Source organism: Lithobates pipiens, unplaced genomic scaffold (genome assembly GCF_037356315.1).
Source record: "Lithobates pipiens isolate NorthernLeopardFrog02 unplaced genomic scaffold, aLitPip1_a1.2 Scaffold_22, whole genome shotgun sequence".
In the NCBI taxonomy this organism is placed as follows: Eukaryota; Metazoa; Chordata; class Amphibia; order Anura; family Ranidae; genus Lithobates; species Lithobates pipiens.
The window spans coordinates 115,979,305-115,994,303 of record NW_027507784.1 but is presented as its reverse complement, the minus strand read 5'-3'; the positions used below and the strand labels follow the sequence as shown (position 1 = coordinate 115,994,303).

At 40.7% G+C, this 14,999-nt stretch overlaps 1 protein-coding gene across 2 annotated transcripts in view; it reads left to right on the top strand.

The window, feature by feature from the left end:
* The window catches only part of CERKL (CERK like autophagy regulator), a 214,112-nt gene that overhangs the window by 177,753 nt on the left and 21,360 nt on the right, over positions 1-14,999 (top strand). For both annotated transcript variants that reach the window (XM_077448122.1, XM_077448121.1), the window contains exons 6-10: positions 4,567-4,641; positions 6,337-6,514; positions 9,514-9,579; positions 14,311-14,342; positions 14,425-14,533. In XM_077448122.1, the coding sequence (XP_077304248.1) occupies positions 4,567-4,641; positions 6,337-6,514; positions 9,514-9,579; positions 14,311-14,342; positions 14,425-14,533 (460 nt within the window). The remainder of the gene's footprint in view (positions 1-4,566; positions 4,642-6,336; positions 6,515-9,513; positions 9,580-14,310; positions 14,343-14,424; positions 14,534-14,999) is intronic.

Here is a 14,999-nt window from a genome sequence, read left to right as displayed (position 1 = left end):
AGTCATCCCAACATTGAAGGAAATGCCCAGTTGTTTCTTATCTAAGGAAATCATAGAGAGTATGAATCAATATAAGACAATCCAAATAATTTTCTGCCAGAAAAGGAACGGATTGCAAATAAACCAAAACTCTTATTTACCTTCAACAGGACAGTGCCTCACATATCTCCTCACTCCAAAATGGCCACTGCAAAGAAGGTGCTGCTAAGAAGGTCCTCTAATAGCCCCCTCCACCTCCACTGGCATCCAATGGTTCCAGTGGATGTGTGGACGCTAAAAAGGGCCACTTCGCATGCGCAAGCCACGCTGGATGTGAGGTCACGGCTGAAAGCGTTTTAGCCAACGCCGCCATGTTGGAAAATCTACCTAGAGCGGGGAGTGGATTCAGGTTTGAGCCATCATCTACTCAACCACACCGACAGAAAGGAATAATTGGTCAGAACCTGCCTAAGGAAAGACGCTGAACAAGTGGCTAATGGCGCCAGCGCTGCAAACCCCCGAATGTGTCCCAGAGCCAGCAACAATGACTCCCTGGGCGTCCGTATGGTCACCTATCTCCCAACAATACACCTCAATATTTGACAATTTGTTAAATGCCATCTAGTGGCCAAACAAGGGAAAGACAACCTCAGTCTAAAAACATGTTAAATATTGACAAATGAGCCTTCATAATTTTCTGATATTGTTTCTCCTTCCTTTAAATTCTTGTATTTTTGGGGATATATATATATATATATATATATATATATATATATATATATATATATATATATATATATATAATAGAGAGAGAGAGAGAGAGAGAGAGATATAGATAGATATAGCTAAATATATATATATATATATATATATATATATATATATATATATATACAGATTTATCTCTATCATAAAGGCTCATTTGTCAACATTTAACATGTTTTTACACTGGGGTTGTCTTTCCTTTGTTTGGCCACTTGATGGCATTTACCAAATTGCTATTGGTGATAGGGGGGACCAATGTTTGCTGCCTCCTGTTCCCGTAGTATATGGGGTGAAGCTTGACATTTGAATGGTTATACATGGGTTGCCTAGAAAAAATATAAGATATTCTCTTTGATAATTACTATAATCTTTGCTTATTTATTTTTTTCCTTTTTTGCTATGCAATGTGATGGGATCATGCTATTCTTCTAATATATTTCTGATTCAATGTGTATGATGTGTTGCCGTGTTTTGTTGGTTTAAAAAAACAAAACAAAACTACATGACTGTAAGGGCCGGTTCACACTGCGGACGATGCGAGGCGACACGACTTGCCTCACCGCGATCTGACAAGTCTCCCCCGTTCTGTACAATGGAACCGTTCTGAGAGGAGCGACTCGAGTCGCTCCGACTCAGAAAAAGGTTCCTGTACTACTTCTGGGCGACCTCGGGGCGACTTGCATTGACTTCTATACAGAAGTCATTTGCAAATCGCCGCTGAGGTCGCGGCAGGTCGCGGCGAGGCAAGTCGGTGTCGCCTTGCATCGCCCGCAGTGTGAACCGGCTCTAATACTCTGCTTTTAATCTGTAGTGACCATATATGCAGTACTTATCTCCTGAGGAAGCCATCCTATGGCAAAATATGTAGAGCAAGAAAATACTGTGGTCGATCTCCTACATATGGTTATGATGATATCCTGATGATTTTATTTAATTTTTTCTATAAATAAATTTGATATTTTTATATTTATTGGTTATTGATTTGGTCTTGGAACCTTTAAAGTCCCATTACCCTTTCTTTCCAAAATTTCTACCCCTACCAGGCTTTATTAATAGCCCAAACTATTAAAATGTTAGGTTGGTATCTGATCTCCCTGGTTGACTTTCAATTTAAACATGTTCACATAACAACAGTACAGTTTAGCCTGGTCTCAGTGACATGATTTCCAAGTGTCTGGCTTTGTTCCAGTGACATAATTTCCAAGTTTTCCCTGTCCCAGTTACAATGCCTTGAAAAAGTATTCATACCCTTTGCAATTTTCCACATTTTGTCATGTTACAACCAAAAACGTAAATGTATTTTATTGGGATTTTATGCGATAGACCAACACAAAGTGGCACATAATTTTGAAGTGGGAGGAAAATGATAAATGATTTTCAAATTTTTTTACAAAAAAAATCTGAAAAGTGTGCCGTTTTTGTATTCAGCCCCCTTTACTCTGATATTCCCAACTAAAATCTAGTGGAACCAATTGCCTTCAGAAGTCACCTAATTAGTAAATAGAGTCCACCTGTGTGTAATTTAATCTCCGTATAAATTCAGCTCTTCTGTGAAGCCCTCAGAGGTTTCTTAGAGAAGCTTAGTAAACAAACAGCATCATAAAGGCTAAGGAACACACCAGACGGGTCAGGGATACATTTGTGGAGAAGGTTAAAGCAGGGTTAGGTTATAAAACAAATATCCCAAGCTTTGAACATCTCATGGAGCACTATTCAATATATTATCTGAAAATGGAAAGATTATGGCACAATTGCAAACCTACCAAGACATGTCCGTCCACCTAAACTGACAGGCCGGGCAAGGAGGGCATTAATCAGAGAAGCAGCCAAGAGGCCCATGGTAACTCTGGATGATCTGCAAAGAACCACATCTCAGGTAGGAGAGTCTGTCCACAGGACAACTATTAGTTGTGCAGTCCACAAATCTGCCCTTTATGGGAGAGTGACGAGAAAGCCATTGTTTAAAGAAAGCCATAAGAAGTCCCGTTTGCAGTTTGCGAGAAGCCATGTGGGGGACACAGCAAACATATGGAAGAAGGTGCTCTGGTCAGATGAGGCCAAAATATAACTTTTTGGCCTAAAAGCAAAATGCTATGTGTGGTGAAAAACTTACACTGCATGTCACCCTGAACACACCATGGTCGTGGCAACATCATGTTGTGGGGATGCTTTTCTTCAGCAGGGACAGGGAAGCTGGTCAGAGTTGATGGGAAAATGGAGGGAGCCAAATACAGGGCAATCTTATAAGAAAATCTATTAAGCAACATACACACTATTGGTTTTCCTTCAGATTTACCAAAACCATATAATATGAGGTCAAACCTTAGGAATTCCAATTTGTATGCAATCAGGCAGGCCCTTGCACTTACATGGTTTTGGTAAAGCTGAAGGAAAAACTCAGCAGAAAAACTGTGTGTATGGGGCTTTAGAGTCTGCAAAAGACTTGAGACTGGGACGGAGGTTCACCTTCCAGCAGGACAATGACCCTAAAGATACAGCCAGAGCTACAATGGAATAGTTTAGATCAAAGCATATTTATGTGTTAGAATGATCCAAAGTCTAGACCTAAATCCAATTGAGAATCTGTGGCAAGACTTAAAAATTGCTGTTCACAGACTCTCTCCATCCAATCTGACAGAGCTTGAGCTATTTTGCAAAGAAGAATGTGCAACAATGTCACTCTCTAGATGTACAAAGCTGGTAGAGACATATCCAAAAAGACTTGCAGCTGTAATTGTAGCGAAAGGTGGTTCTACAAAGTATTGACTCAGGGGGCTGAATACAAATGCACACCACACTTTTAAGATATTTATTTGTAAAAAAATTTGAAAATCATTTATAATTTTCCTTCCACTTCACAATTATGTGCCACTTTGTGTTGGTCTATCACATAAAATACCTTTAAATTACATTTACATTTTTGGTTGTAACATAATAAAATGTGGAAAATGTTAAGGGGTATGAATACTTTTTCAAGGCACTGTACATGACAAAAGGTAGGACTCTGCAATATAGTTTGTTATAAATCCCTGTTTGCTTGTCTGTGTCCATGTGTAAAGTGAATCTGTATGGGAGTCATTTTATAATCATCATTTCCAAGTGATTGACTGCAAACGGTCTATAGCTAGCCATACACACCTAGAAATCAATTTGTTCCCTTGTCCAAGCTAAACATCATGAATAGAAGAATCCGCAGTGCCGGATATTGTATTTAGATAACTGCACCATCATGGACGCAGTCAGTGTTTGGTTGACAGTTTTCCACCAGAATCCTCTGATGTTTCAATCATCTTTTGTTGAGTACAGCAGGGCCACCCATGACCTTAGTTTAAGCTGATTCAGAAGGAATCGCCGGAAACTTGAGCAATATATGGCAAGCTTAATTGCCTTTGCACATGATAGGATTTTCCGATGACAAAACCGTGGATTTTTTCCCAACGGATGTTGGCTCAAACTTGTCTTACGCACACATGGTCACACAAATGTTGTTGGAAATTCTAAACATCAACACGTATGTCGAGCCGAGAAAAATTAAGTTAAATAGCCAGTGCAGCTCTTCTGCTTGATTTCGAGCATGCATGGAATTGTGTACACATGATTGGAATTTGAGAACCTGCTCTAAAACATTTGTTAGTGGAAATTCCATCAACAAATGTTCTATGGAGCATACACACGGTCAGACTTTCTGACAACAATCTCACATCCAACATTTGTTGTCAGAAAATCCTATCGTGTGTACAGGGCATAAGTATTGTTGAATTTAAGAAACTTGATTTTTGTTTACTCTTTTACTTTTGTTTACTTTATGCATTGTTTTTCTAGGTACTACCAATGTCTTGGCTTATTCTCTGCATGGAATTAGACACTATGTAACTGCAGCACTGCACATCATTATGGGCAAGTATAAATCTTTTGCTAATTCCTGGGGTCCTTTCAAACGAGCGGTCCGCTCGGCGGACTTCACTTTGATCAGTGGGGGATCGCTCCACTGATGCCCACTGAGCAGGCAGTCTCCGTCTCCACTCACTGTGCAAAAATAGGGTCACCATCCGTCTGAATTTGGCAGACAGGATCGGATAGCGGCGGGTGTCTGGGGACATGTCACCGCTGACATCTACCGGGTGAATGGAAAAAGGAGAGATGGACCTGATCAGACCGCTTGTGTAAAAAGACCCTTAAGGGATATTTTTTAAGGATAAGTTCACCTTTCTAAACATGTTACATTTTACACCTCCCTGTGACAGCAGGCAGGGGACCTTCTCCCCACACCCACTGACACTATTTGAAAACAGTGCGTGATCACAGGTGCAATGCTTCACAGGCTCTTTAGAAAAATAAAATAATCAATGCACATTTATTGACCTGCAAAAAGGCAGGAAGTAGAGAAATTCTCCAGCAGGTTAAACAAAAAAAACCTGACAGAACTTTGCATAAACACAATTCATGTGTGACGCAGGGATCTCTCCTGCTGAGCTATAGAAATGGGCCTAACACCCCCCGATTCGGTTCGCACCAGAACACATGAACAGGCAAAAATTTCTAACAAACATGCAAACCCTAATAAAGTCTATGGTACACGAACATGGAAAATCAAAAGGGCTCACTGTGTACCATTATCACCAAAAGTGTAAGTAAAACAAAATCCCAAATTCTTGGTTGTCTCCATAACAGAAATAGTGAAGCTGTCTTTTAATGAGGACATTGGTTCTGGTGACCCTGGTTACAACCAGGCATTCCCTCAGTTTAGATGGATTTTCTCTGTTTTGGATGTGGGCCAGAAAGTGTAGGGAAATTTTCCCAATGGAACACCTCACCCTCCTGTATTCTATCCATAATGGAAAAAATGGAGAACAGAGGATATTGCATAAACACAGTTTAGGTCAAAACGGAAAGTTACCAACTCATAAGTGCACCCTTTCGTAAATTCAGGTACAAAAGAGAGGTTACCAGTGCTGTATGGGCATGACACCCTCTATTCACCATAGATTACTTGCTGAACGCCAGTCAAAGCCTCTGTCACTAAATAAAATGGTTAGCTTACAGTCCTGTTTACACCTTGCTTTTGCTTTGCTTTGCTTCAGGCTCTGCTTCAAAAATTATACCCCATGTCGCTTTAATTGTACTTCAAAGTGTCTTCAAAGCCCCCATAGAAGTCTATGGCAAAGCTCGCTTGAAGCCCCACCAGAGCCTCACCAAAGCCTCATCAAAGCCCCACCAAAAGCTCATCGAAAACTCCACCAAAGCCTCATCGAAGCACCAAGCAAAAGCAAGGTGTAAACAGGACTGTAAGCTAACCATTTTACTTAGTGACAGGGGCTTTGACTGGCATTCAGGGAGCTTTAACAAAGAGTGTCCGAAGCCACGTAATCAAGTGTAAACTAGTCCTTAATGTAATGAGTTTGGATAACGTTTTGTATGACTCCTGCCAACATTCACTTAACTTGTGGTGTCACTTCGTAGGATAGCTCAGAAGTGAAATGTTCTGAAATACTGATGTTGCAGTTTTGTTGGCCTATATGTTTAGATATTTTAATATATGAGTGAATATATTTTACTTTATTAGAATACATTAACCTTACTGTACATTTTTAGGAAACATCCAGCTAGTAGATGCCTGCACTTTCAGCAGTGGCCCCAAACTCCTGCGATTTGGGTTTTCCTCCATGTTTGGATTTGGTGGAAGGACTCTTGCTCTTGCAGAAAAACATCGCTGGATGCCCTCCAGTCAGAGAAGAGATTTTGCTGTTATTAAAACACTTGCAAACTTAAAGTAGGTCTCTTTCTTATCTATCTGTCTTATAAATAGGTATGAAAATACTTATAACAGTCATAACCTATACTTTTAAAAAAGCTTGGCTACAAACTGTCACTAACGTAAAAAAAATTGCTTTTCCTTTCCATAAATGATTTTTGATATACAATGTGCCTCTGAACCTGTCAGAAAATGTGACCATTCCATGAAGAATTTATTCCTTAGAACAGCCCCTCCCCCTTTGACTGTCATAGTCTTCTCTTCTAGGAGTGTAATTAGTTTGCTGGCTAACTGCCTCAACCCACCTCCCTATATTATCTTTTATGTAGCTGTCACTTAACTATCAGTTGAGTGACAGCTCTGAGTCTGCCTGGGCTGCTGACGTCGCATCCAAGATGGCGGTGGCCAGCAACAATCATGCAGTTTGGATATCTACAGAAGGGAGGCTTTTTACAGGTGGATGATATGCCTAAAATTCATTAAATACATTTAACATTTATGGGGAGATGGTTTCTGAAATGAATGGACTGGCAACAGAGTCTCTTAGTTTTATCCCCTATGTGTAAAAATGTTGAGACTTGCCATATACAGCAAGCAGGACTTTTTTAATGGGCCGCACCAAAGCTAGAGGTGTAAAATAACTCCAAAATACTGTATAGATCCTGCTACCTATAATACTGTTCAAAGCCCCCACCTCTGCAAGGCACAGCAAGCATAGAACAAACAGGTTCATTGCATTGGAAGAATTAAGAAAACTGCACAAATGTGCTCAAAAAGAAAAAGAAATAAAAAATGAAAATAAAAAAGCTGCAAACACAATTCCTCCCAGTATCAAAAGAAACAAATATGTGTTACACTGAAAAAAGTGCATGTGCAAATTGTTAATGTACATATTAAAAATATGATCATAATACATAAGACAATATCATACACTAAATACATAAAACTATACATTAAAAATATAATATTGTCCATAACGTGTGTAGAACTACCCCTGAAGGAGCTGCTGGTTTTATGCGGGCTTACCGGTACCTCTCCTGCTCGCCTCTTCATCTTAGGGGGGTCCCGTTGGAAAGTAGCCCAAATGAGGAATCCTTTTTGAAGATTTATTTAGGGATAACACCAAAGAAAGACAGAAGACACAGTCCTTCAATAGAGGGTTAGAGGATAAGGGGAGTTCAGGCACCTAGTAATTGTGGGTTAGAGGTATTAGTCAGATCCAGAGGGCAAACAGCTCCACAGACTGGATCCAGCAGTCACCAGATAGGCCCCTCTCATTTGACCTAGCAGCCGATGAGATGCTGAACAAAGTCTCTGCCACAGACTTGTCACTTCAACTTAGAGATCTGGAGAGTTTTAGGAAGAACTACCATACAGTACCAGCTTCTTTCTGCCGACCCGGCGATACTGTACGGGTATTGATCCGGGTTGCGTCCTCAAACTGAGTTTACAGGCTCCACCAGCATTGAGCTCAGTCCTCCACTGGAAAGTCCTCCCCTGGAACTTTCTTGGCTTCTCCCCACAGGTGAGACAGCATAGGACCACCCCTGGATCAGCAGGCCCCAAGACATTCCTGGGCCTACACTCTCAGTTGCGACACAGACCCCAGGCCAGGAGGGCCCTGGGGTTGGTATCACGGACCCTGGAAAACAAACCCAAAAAAATGGAGTCTGTACCTTAAATACCCTATCCCAGAATGCACAGCAGGGAAACCACACCAACTGAACCACTTCCGAGCAAGAGATGGCACTCGATACATCCAGCCTGCTGCTGTTCAACACCCACCAACGGTGACAGTGACACCTACGGTCAAGTGGGAATCAGTGCAACCCAGCTGGACTGGTACAGAAACCAGAACAAACTTAATTAAATTTGAAAAAGACAATAGCATCTGCTCATCAGGAGCAGGGCGCTACACGTGCGTATTAAACAGTGATCTGAAAAAGTCCCATGAATTCCAAATGAAACCAGGAAAATCCAGTGAAATGTATAGGATAAATGGCCTCGTTCCTCCAACTGGTGCCCGCAGTGAAGCCTACTGCGTATCGGAAGTCCACGTGTTTTTGCAGGCTGTATTAGATTGAAAGAGTATTATTTCTACCTGTGTGTATTTTAAAGTATAATAAAGGTACCATTTGATATTCTACACCAGGGATCTCCAAACTGTTGCCCTCCAGCTGTTCAGGAACTACAATTCCCAGTCATGTTTGTGAATGTCAGAGTTTTACAATGTCTCATGCCCCATAGTTTGAAGATCCCTGTTCTACACTATGAGGAGTGTATATGTGCTTGTTTTCACATGAGCTTATATCACTGGTGATCAGACATGTTGTGCAAGGGAGCCTTATTTGCTGATGACCCTGGGACACGTGGGAGATGGCATTAAGACCTGAGTACTTCTACTGAAGCTCTGTGTGACCGCTCTGAATGCAGGGGTCATTAATATTTGGTAAGCCTGCATCTTCTCACTAGTTTTGGTGACATACTATGGGCATTTGTTTGAGGAACGAGTCTATTCATCCCACAAATTTTATGGGATTTTCCATGTTCCTTGCATTGTATGTTCACGGTAACATCTGTAGCATATAGTGGCTATATATCATCAGTAAATGACCTGGTGCACAGACATTACATAGACCACAGGTTACAGGTTAGTGTCTGAACACCAACTTACTGTATACAGGCAAGCGCTGAAAAGTGACACCTGTCAAAAGGGATTTTAAAAGTCAGTGCTTGCTTACTGGAAGGGTATGTTATAAAAGGTACCTTTTTGTCACCTTTCAGTAAACTTGTTCTGTTCTGAACAACGTCTGTAATATTTAGAAAGTGTTTAGTAATGGTAAAGCATACTACATCCACAAATATAGTATTTGCTAAGTAACTAAGATATTCAACAATAACATATGCAGGTATTTAGGGCAAACTTTTTTTGATGAAATTGATTTAAGACTTACAGTATATATATGAATGAAGGTTTGCAAAAAAGTGTCACTAATGCAATTTTTTATGTTTTACAGACCAGAAAGCTGTGAACTCTCTTTTTTACCTATAAGCCATCAATCCAGTTTTCACGGAGAGCACAAGTAAGGAAAGAAATTACATTCAACTAAACAATAAAAGCAATTACCGTTGGCCCACTATTTGTAATGTAGACATTCAAGTATTTGCATACTCTAAACAAGCAGTAAATGAGTTTTAAAAAAATTCACTGAACTCTGTAGCTAACAGCATTCTGGAGCAATTTGTTGTTAGACTTTACAGTAGGAGCACTGAAAGGAGTTGTAAAGCCAGAAGTTTTTTTATCCTAATACATTCTATGCATTGAGATAAAAAGCCTTCTGTGTGAAGCAGCCGACCCAGCACCCCTTAATACTTACCCGAGGTCCCTCTCTGTCCAGTGTTTGTCCACGCGTGTCCCTGCCATCCAATACTCTCCCTCCTGATTGGCTGAGACGCAGCAGCAGCCATTGGCTCCCGCTGCTGTCAGCCAAAGTCAGCCAATCAGGAGAGATGGGGGTGGGGCCAAACCACAGCTCTGTCTGAATGGACTCAGTTTTGGGAGCTCTAAATACCAAGCTCCCAAACCACCCAAAAGATGCTGTTTGCAGGACTTTTCGGGAAACATCCCACAAGCGCACCTCCCCAGTGGGAAAAGTTGACTGAATGGGGTATTTTTTCTTTTCTTGACTAAACTCTGCATTAACATCTGTAGCAATAAAATTAATAGAATAACTCCTAAAAAGAAAGATCATGGTTAGACTCTACTTAGTGAATTTTTTCTACTATATCGCAAATGTTTTGGACCATGGTGATGCTGTGGATGTAATTTCAATAAAGCGCTTGGTACAGTTACACAGTCAGATTTTCAGTTGACTAAAGGGTTTAGTTGTAAATGGGATTTATTAGGAACATAGACCGGTACCTAGTGGTGTACCACAAAGTTCTGTACTAGGTCCTATCATATTTAATATGTTTGTGATATAACTGAAGGTTTGGAGGGCGAGTTATCTTTTTTTTGCCCATGACAAAAGCGTGCAATAGCATTATTATATCTGGAGGTGTTTGTATCGTGGAACATTATTTAAAGATTGATCAAGACAATGTAACCTTTTGGCCAGAAACAGAAGAAAAATACCTGGGGTTACATATTTTAGGTGATTGCAAAGTAAGCATACAGTGTGTCCTGGAATTGGGAAAAGTGAATGGAATTCAAGGGTGTATGACTAGAGGGATCACCAGGAGGAGGAAGGAGTTCTTGATTGATTCCACTATATAGATCTTTAATTATACTCATTTAGAATACTGTGTATGGCTTTGGAGACCTCACTTACAAAAAGATGTGGATAAGATAGAATGAGTCCAAAGACATGCAAAAACAATGGTGAGAGGACTGAGGGATAAATCATATCAGGAGAAAAAAAGAAAAACATATCAGGAGAGACTGCAGGTACTTAAAGCGGACCTCCACCCTAAAGTGGAAGGTCCACTCATCTGATCCCTCCCCCCCTCCGGTGCCACAATTGGCACCTTTCAGGGGGGAGGGGGTGCAGATACCTGGATAATCTAGGTATCTGCACCCACTTCCGGGACAAAACAGATGCCCGGCCCCCGTTGTGTTCTGGGAAACACACAGTTCCCAGGACACAGCGGGGACCAGTGAAGATGCGCAGTGCGACTCGCGCATGCATAGTAGGAAACCGGGCAGTGAAGCCGCAATGCTTCACTTCCCGATTCCCTGACAGAGGATGGTGGTGGGGGCAGCAGAGAGACGAGCGATTGCTCATCATCTACTGCCGACATCGCTGGACCCTGGGACAGGTAAGTGTCCATTTATTAAAAGTCAGGAGCTGCAGTATTTGTAGCTGCTGGCTTTTAATATTTTTTTTAAAAGGTGCAGCTCCTCTTTAATAAGGGGAGACATGATTGAAACCTATACTTACATTACAGAGGTCAATACGATTCAGAAGGCAGTATTTTCAATATTAAGATAAGATCAAGAAGTTCATATCAGCTCAAACTAGCAGAAGGAAAGTTCAAAACTAACATTAGAAGCACTTTTTTTTTTTTTTTTACCAAAAGAGTAGTTGATGCTTGGTATAGACTTCTAGCAGAGGTAGTGAGTTAGTCAACAGTAAGTGAATTTAAATATGCTTGGAACAAACATTGATTTATACTCAAAACAGACAAAAAGGTTAAAAAAAGGTATTTTTTTCTGCTATCACTTTCTGCAATCTTCTGATGTCCAAACGTATGGGCACCCCCCTCCAAATTATTGAGTACTGGTCATTGCATGGAAGAGTACTGTTAATATTATGGAATAAAAATACAGTTTAGTCAATTGTGCTTTTCCAACCTTGTGAAAACAAAAAGGAGAGAAAAGCACCACTACCTAAGTGTAGCTATTATTAAAACATGTTTATGAAATCAAAAACAATATATATGCACACACATTTACAAGATATTAAAAAGCGTATTGAAAAGTCTCCAGCAGGTGGCAACTGTCAGGTGGTCAGTGGTGAGCAAGCCCCCCCCCCCCCCCCCAGGGGATGTGACGTAAGGTGCTTGGAACCAGGAAGTAAACCAGGGAAACACCAGAAAGTGCCAACAGAGGCAACAGACTGTCTGTGTATATCACATGGATGAGAACCACTGTGGACAGCAAGAAAGTGTTGTAGGCCCACAAGATGGCCGTGATGATGTCATGTGTCATAGATGGATGTGTTACGCATATAGAGGTGTTGCCCCTTTGTCAAACCACACCCTGGTATGTGTAACCACACCTATCTATGTCACATGACATCATCACGGCCATCTTGTGGGCCTACAACACTTCCTTGCTGTCCACAGTGGTTCTCATCCATGGGATATACACAGACAGTCTGCTGCTTCTGTTGGCTCTTCCTGGTGTTTCCCGATTTAATTTCCGGTTCAAAGCACCTTACATCACATCCCCACGGAGGGGCTTGCTCATCACTAACCACCGGGAAGGTTGCCACCTGCTCGAGACTTAACAATAGGCTTTTTAAAAACTTGCAAATGTCAGTGCATATTTATTGTTTTTAATTTCATAAATATGTTTTAATAACAGCTACACTTAGGTAGTGGCACTTTTCTCTCCTTTTTGTTTTTACATGGTTTGCAGGTGGAAGCCTCCTCAGATCCTGCTTGGAAGAGAGAATGCTGACACTGCCATAATGTGAACTTCAAGCCACAGTGTTTTTTGTTATTTATCATTCCATGCCTATTGTTATTGTTGGCAGTTGCACAAGGGCCCCCCTTTTCTTGCGCCGGGGGGTACATTTTGGGTGTTAATGCCCTCTATAAATCCTTTACTGACCATGTGGCAGTTTTCCTGTGCTGGTATTGGTGTGGAGGAACTCGAATGACCGGCGCAGAGACCGGACCTCACACCTTTTGGATGAATTAGAATACTGACTGCAAGCCAGGTCTTCTCGTCCAGCACCAGTACCTGGCCTCACTGGTGCTTGTGATTAAATGGGCACATATTCCCTCATATGCACTCCAGAAGTATAGGCTGTTATAGCCACATAGAAGGGTTATAATGAGGGAAGAGGGTGTTCGACTGGGATGTCCAACAATCTTATATAGACTTCATGGTTAGGCATTCCCAATCTTTTGAAATAACAAAAAAAGTGTGGCGCTTTAAATAAATGTCCATGTGTTGGGTAGAGTCCCATACAATCCTATTAGGCAGAAAGTCCTCAATAGGCTCCAAAGCCCAATTAGCACAGTGTAGTGTGGCAAAACACTCACCAGAAAATGGATGAAAACCAGAATATAATCATAAACTTGAGGGTCCAGAGTGATACAGTGTGCTCTTTATCTGTGGTATCCCATCCCCAATTCTATGCACTCACCAGATAACAAGCCATTATTATCCTTGTATCAATGTCTTGGAGCTTAATGACATCCTATCCATGGTTGTGGACAGCAAGGTAAACCTCATGGGAGATTGGCACTGTGCAAAATAAAGCTCACACATGGGAGCCCAAGTAATGCTCATATAGTGTAGTATTTATTAAGATCAGAATTCATAAAGCTGCAGTATACAAATAAAAAATGACCAGAAAAAACATGCAAAATATGGCTGCTGCTCCCAGCACAATGACACAATGGTGTCAGCCTGTAGGACCCTCCCCTGGCACACTGTGTATAATTCAAGTTTATGATTATATGCTGGTTTTCATACATCTTCTGGTGAGTGTTCTGGCACATTACACTGTCATGATTGGTCTTAGGAGCCTATTGAGGCCTTCTTGCCTAATAAGATTGTTTGCACTTGGGGCTCTGCCCAACACATGGACATGAATTTATTATTGTGAAGTGCTGCACTTTTTTTGTTATTTCACTGTTCATTTAAGGTTGTGTATTCACCTTTATGGGTGATAGCTGCTTATTGAATACCTTATCAGCGCTCACTTTTTCCACTTTATTCACAAACTTTTGGTCGCACAGTATAACAAAAATTATTTCATTTAAGATGATTATAGACTTCCGATAGTGGTCAGACATGCATACACAATCATACAGATGCTACTCAGTCACTCCCATCCCAAGGAGCCGCTACATGAATGTAGAGAAAAAAATGCAGTGCCGCTTTTTACATGAGAATGGTAGACATCAAGGCAAATTTTCTAACCTGGTATATCCATATGTTGTCCAGAGTGACCAGGTCAAAAGACTGTCATCTCTTTAGATCTACTTGCACTGTGTATTAAAATCCATTTTCTCTATGATCATTTAATACCAAGTATGTCCATATTAATGTTAATATCTAATGTCTTTCCCTTTAGAAAGAAGAAAGATGAGAATTGTGTTGAGCCTGGTGAGTGTCTAATCTAGAGAATGGGAAATTCATGTACTTGCTTGTAATGAGCGGTAATAACCATGCGTTTAACTTCATCCAGAGAGCAAGGATCAGTGGCAGCACATCCAGGGTCAGTTGCTGAATGTCAGCATTATGGCAATCCCCTGCCTTTGTTCCATGGCCCCAAGAGGCCTGGCGCCTAATACCAGGTCAGTAGAAGCTTACAAGAATTACTCCTTTCCTCACTGCCAATTTGATTATAAACCTTTTGTAAATTGTTTCTGCAGATAGCTCCTGGATTCACCCTCTCTGTGGAGATGGGCTCTAGTCAGTCTTTAGGATTATAAGCAATTAGAGGATCTGTAAAATTAGGTCAAGTAGTTTAGCTAGAAAATTCCAAGTATTCATATTGTTATTGCATTATTTTATGAGCAAGCTAAGGATTTAATATAAGCCAAAGATTTATTTAAAAATGCACAATGAAGTGTCAAATATAAAAATTATGCAGCTCATATTCAATACTAATATACACATATACGCACATATATATATATATATATATATATATATATATATATATATATATATATATTTATTTAATCTATATTGTAAAAAGTATTGGGACACCTGCCTTTACACGCGCATGAACTTTAATGGCATCCCAGTCTTAGTCCA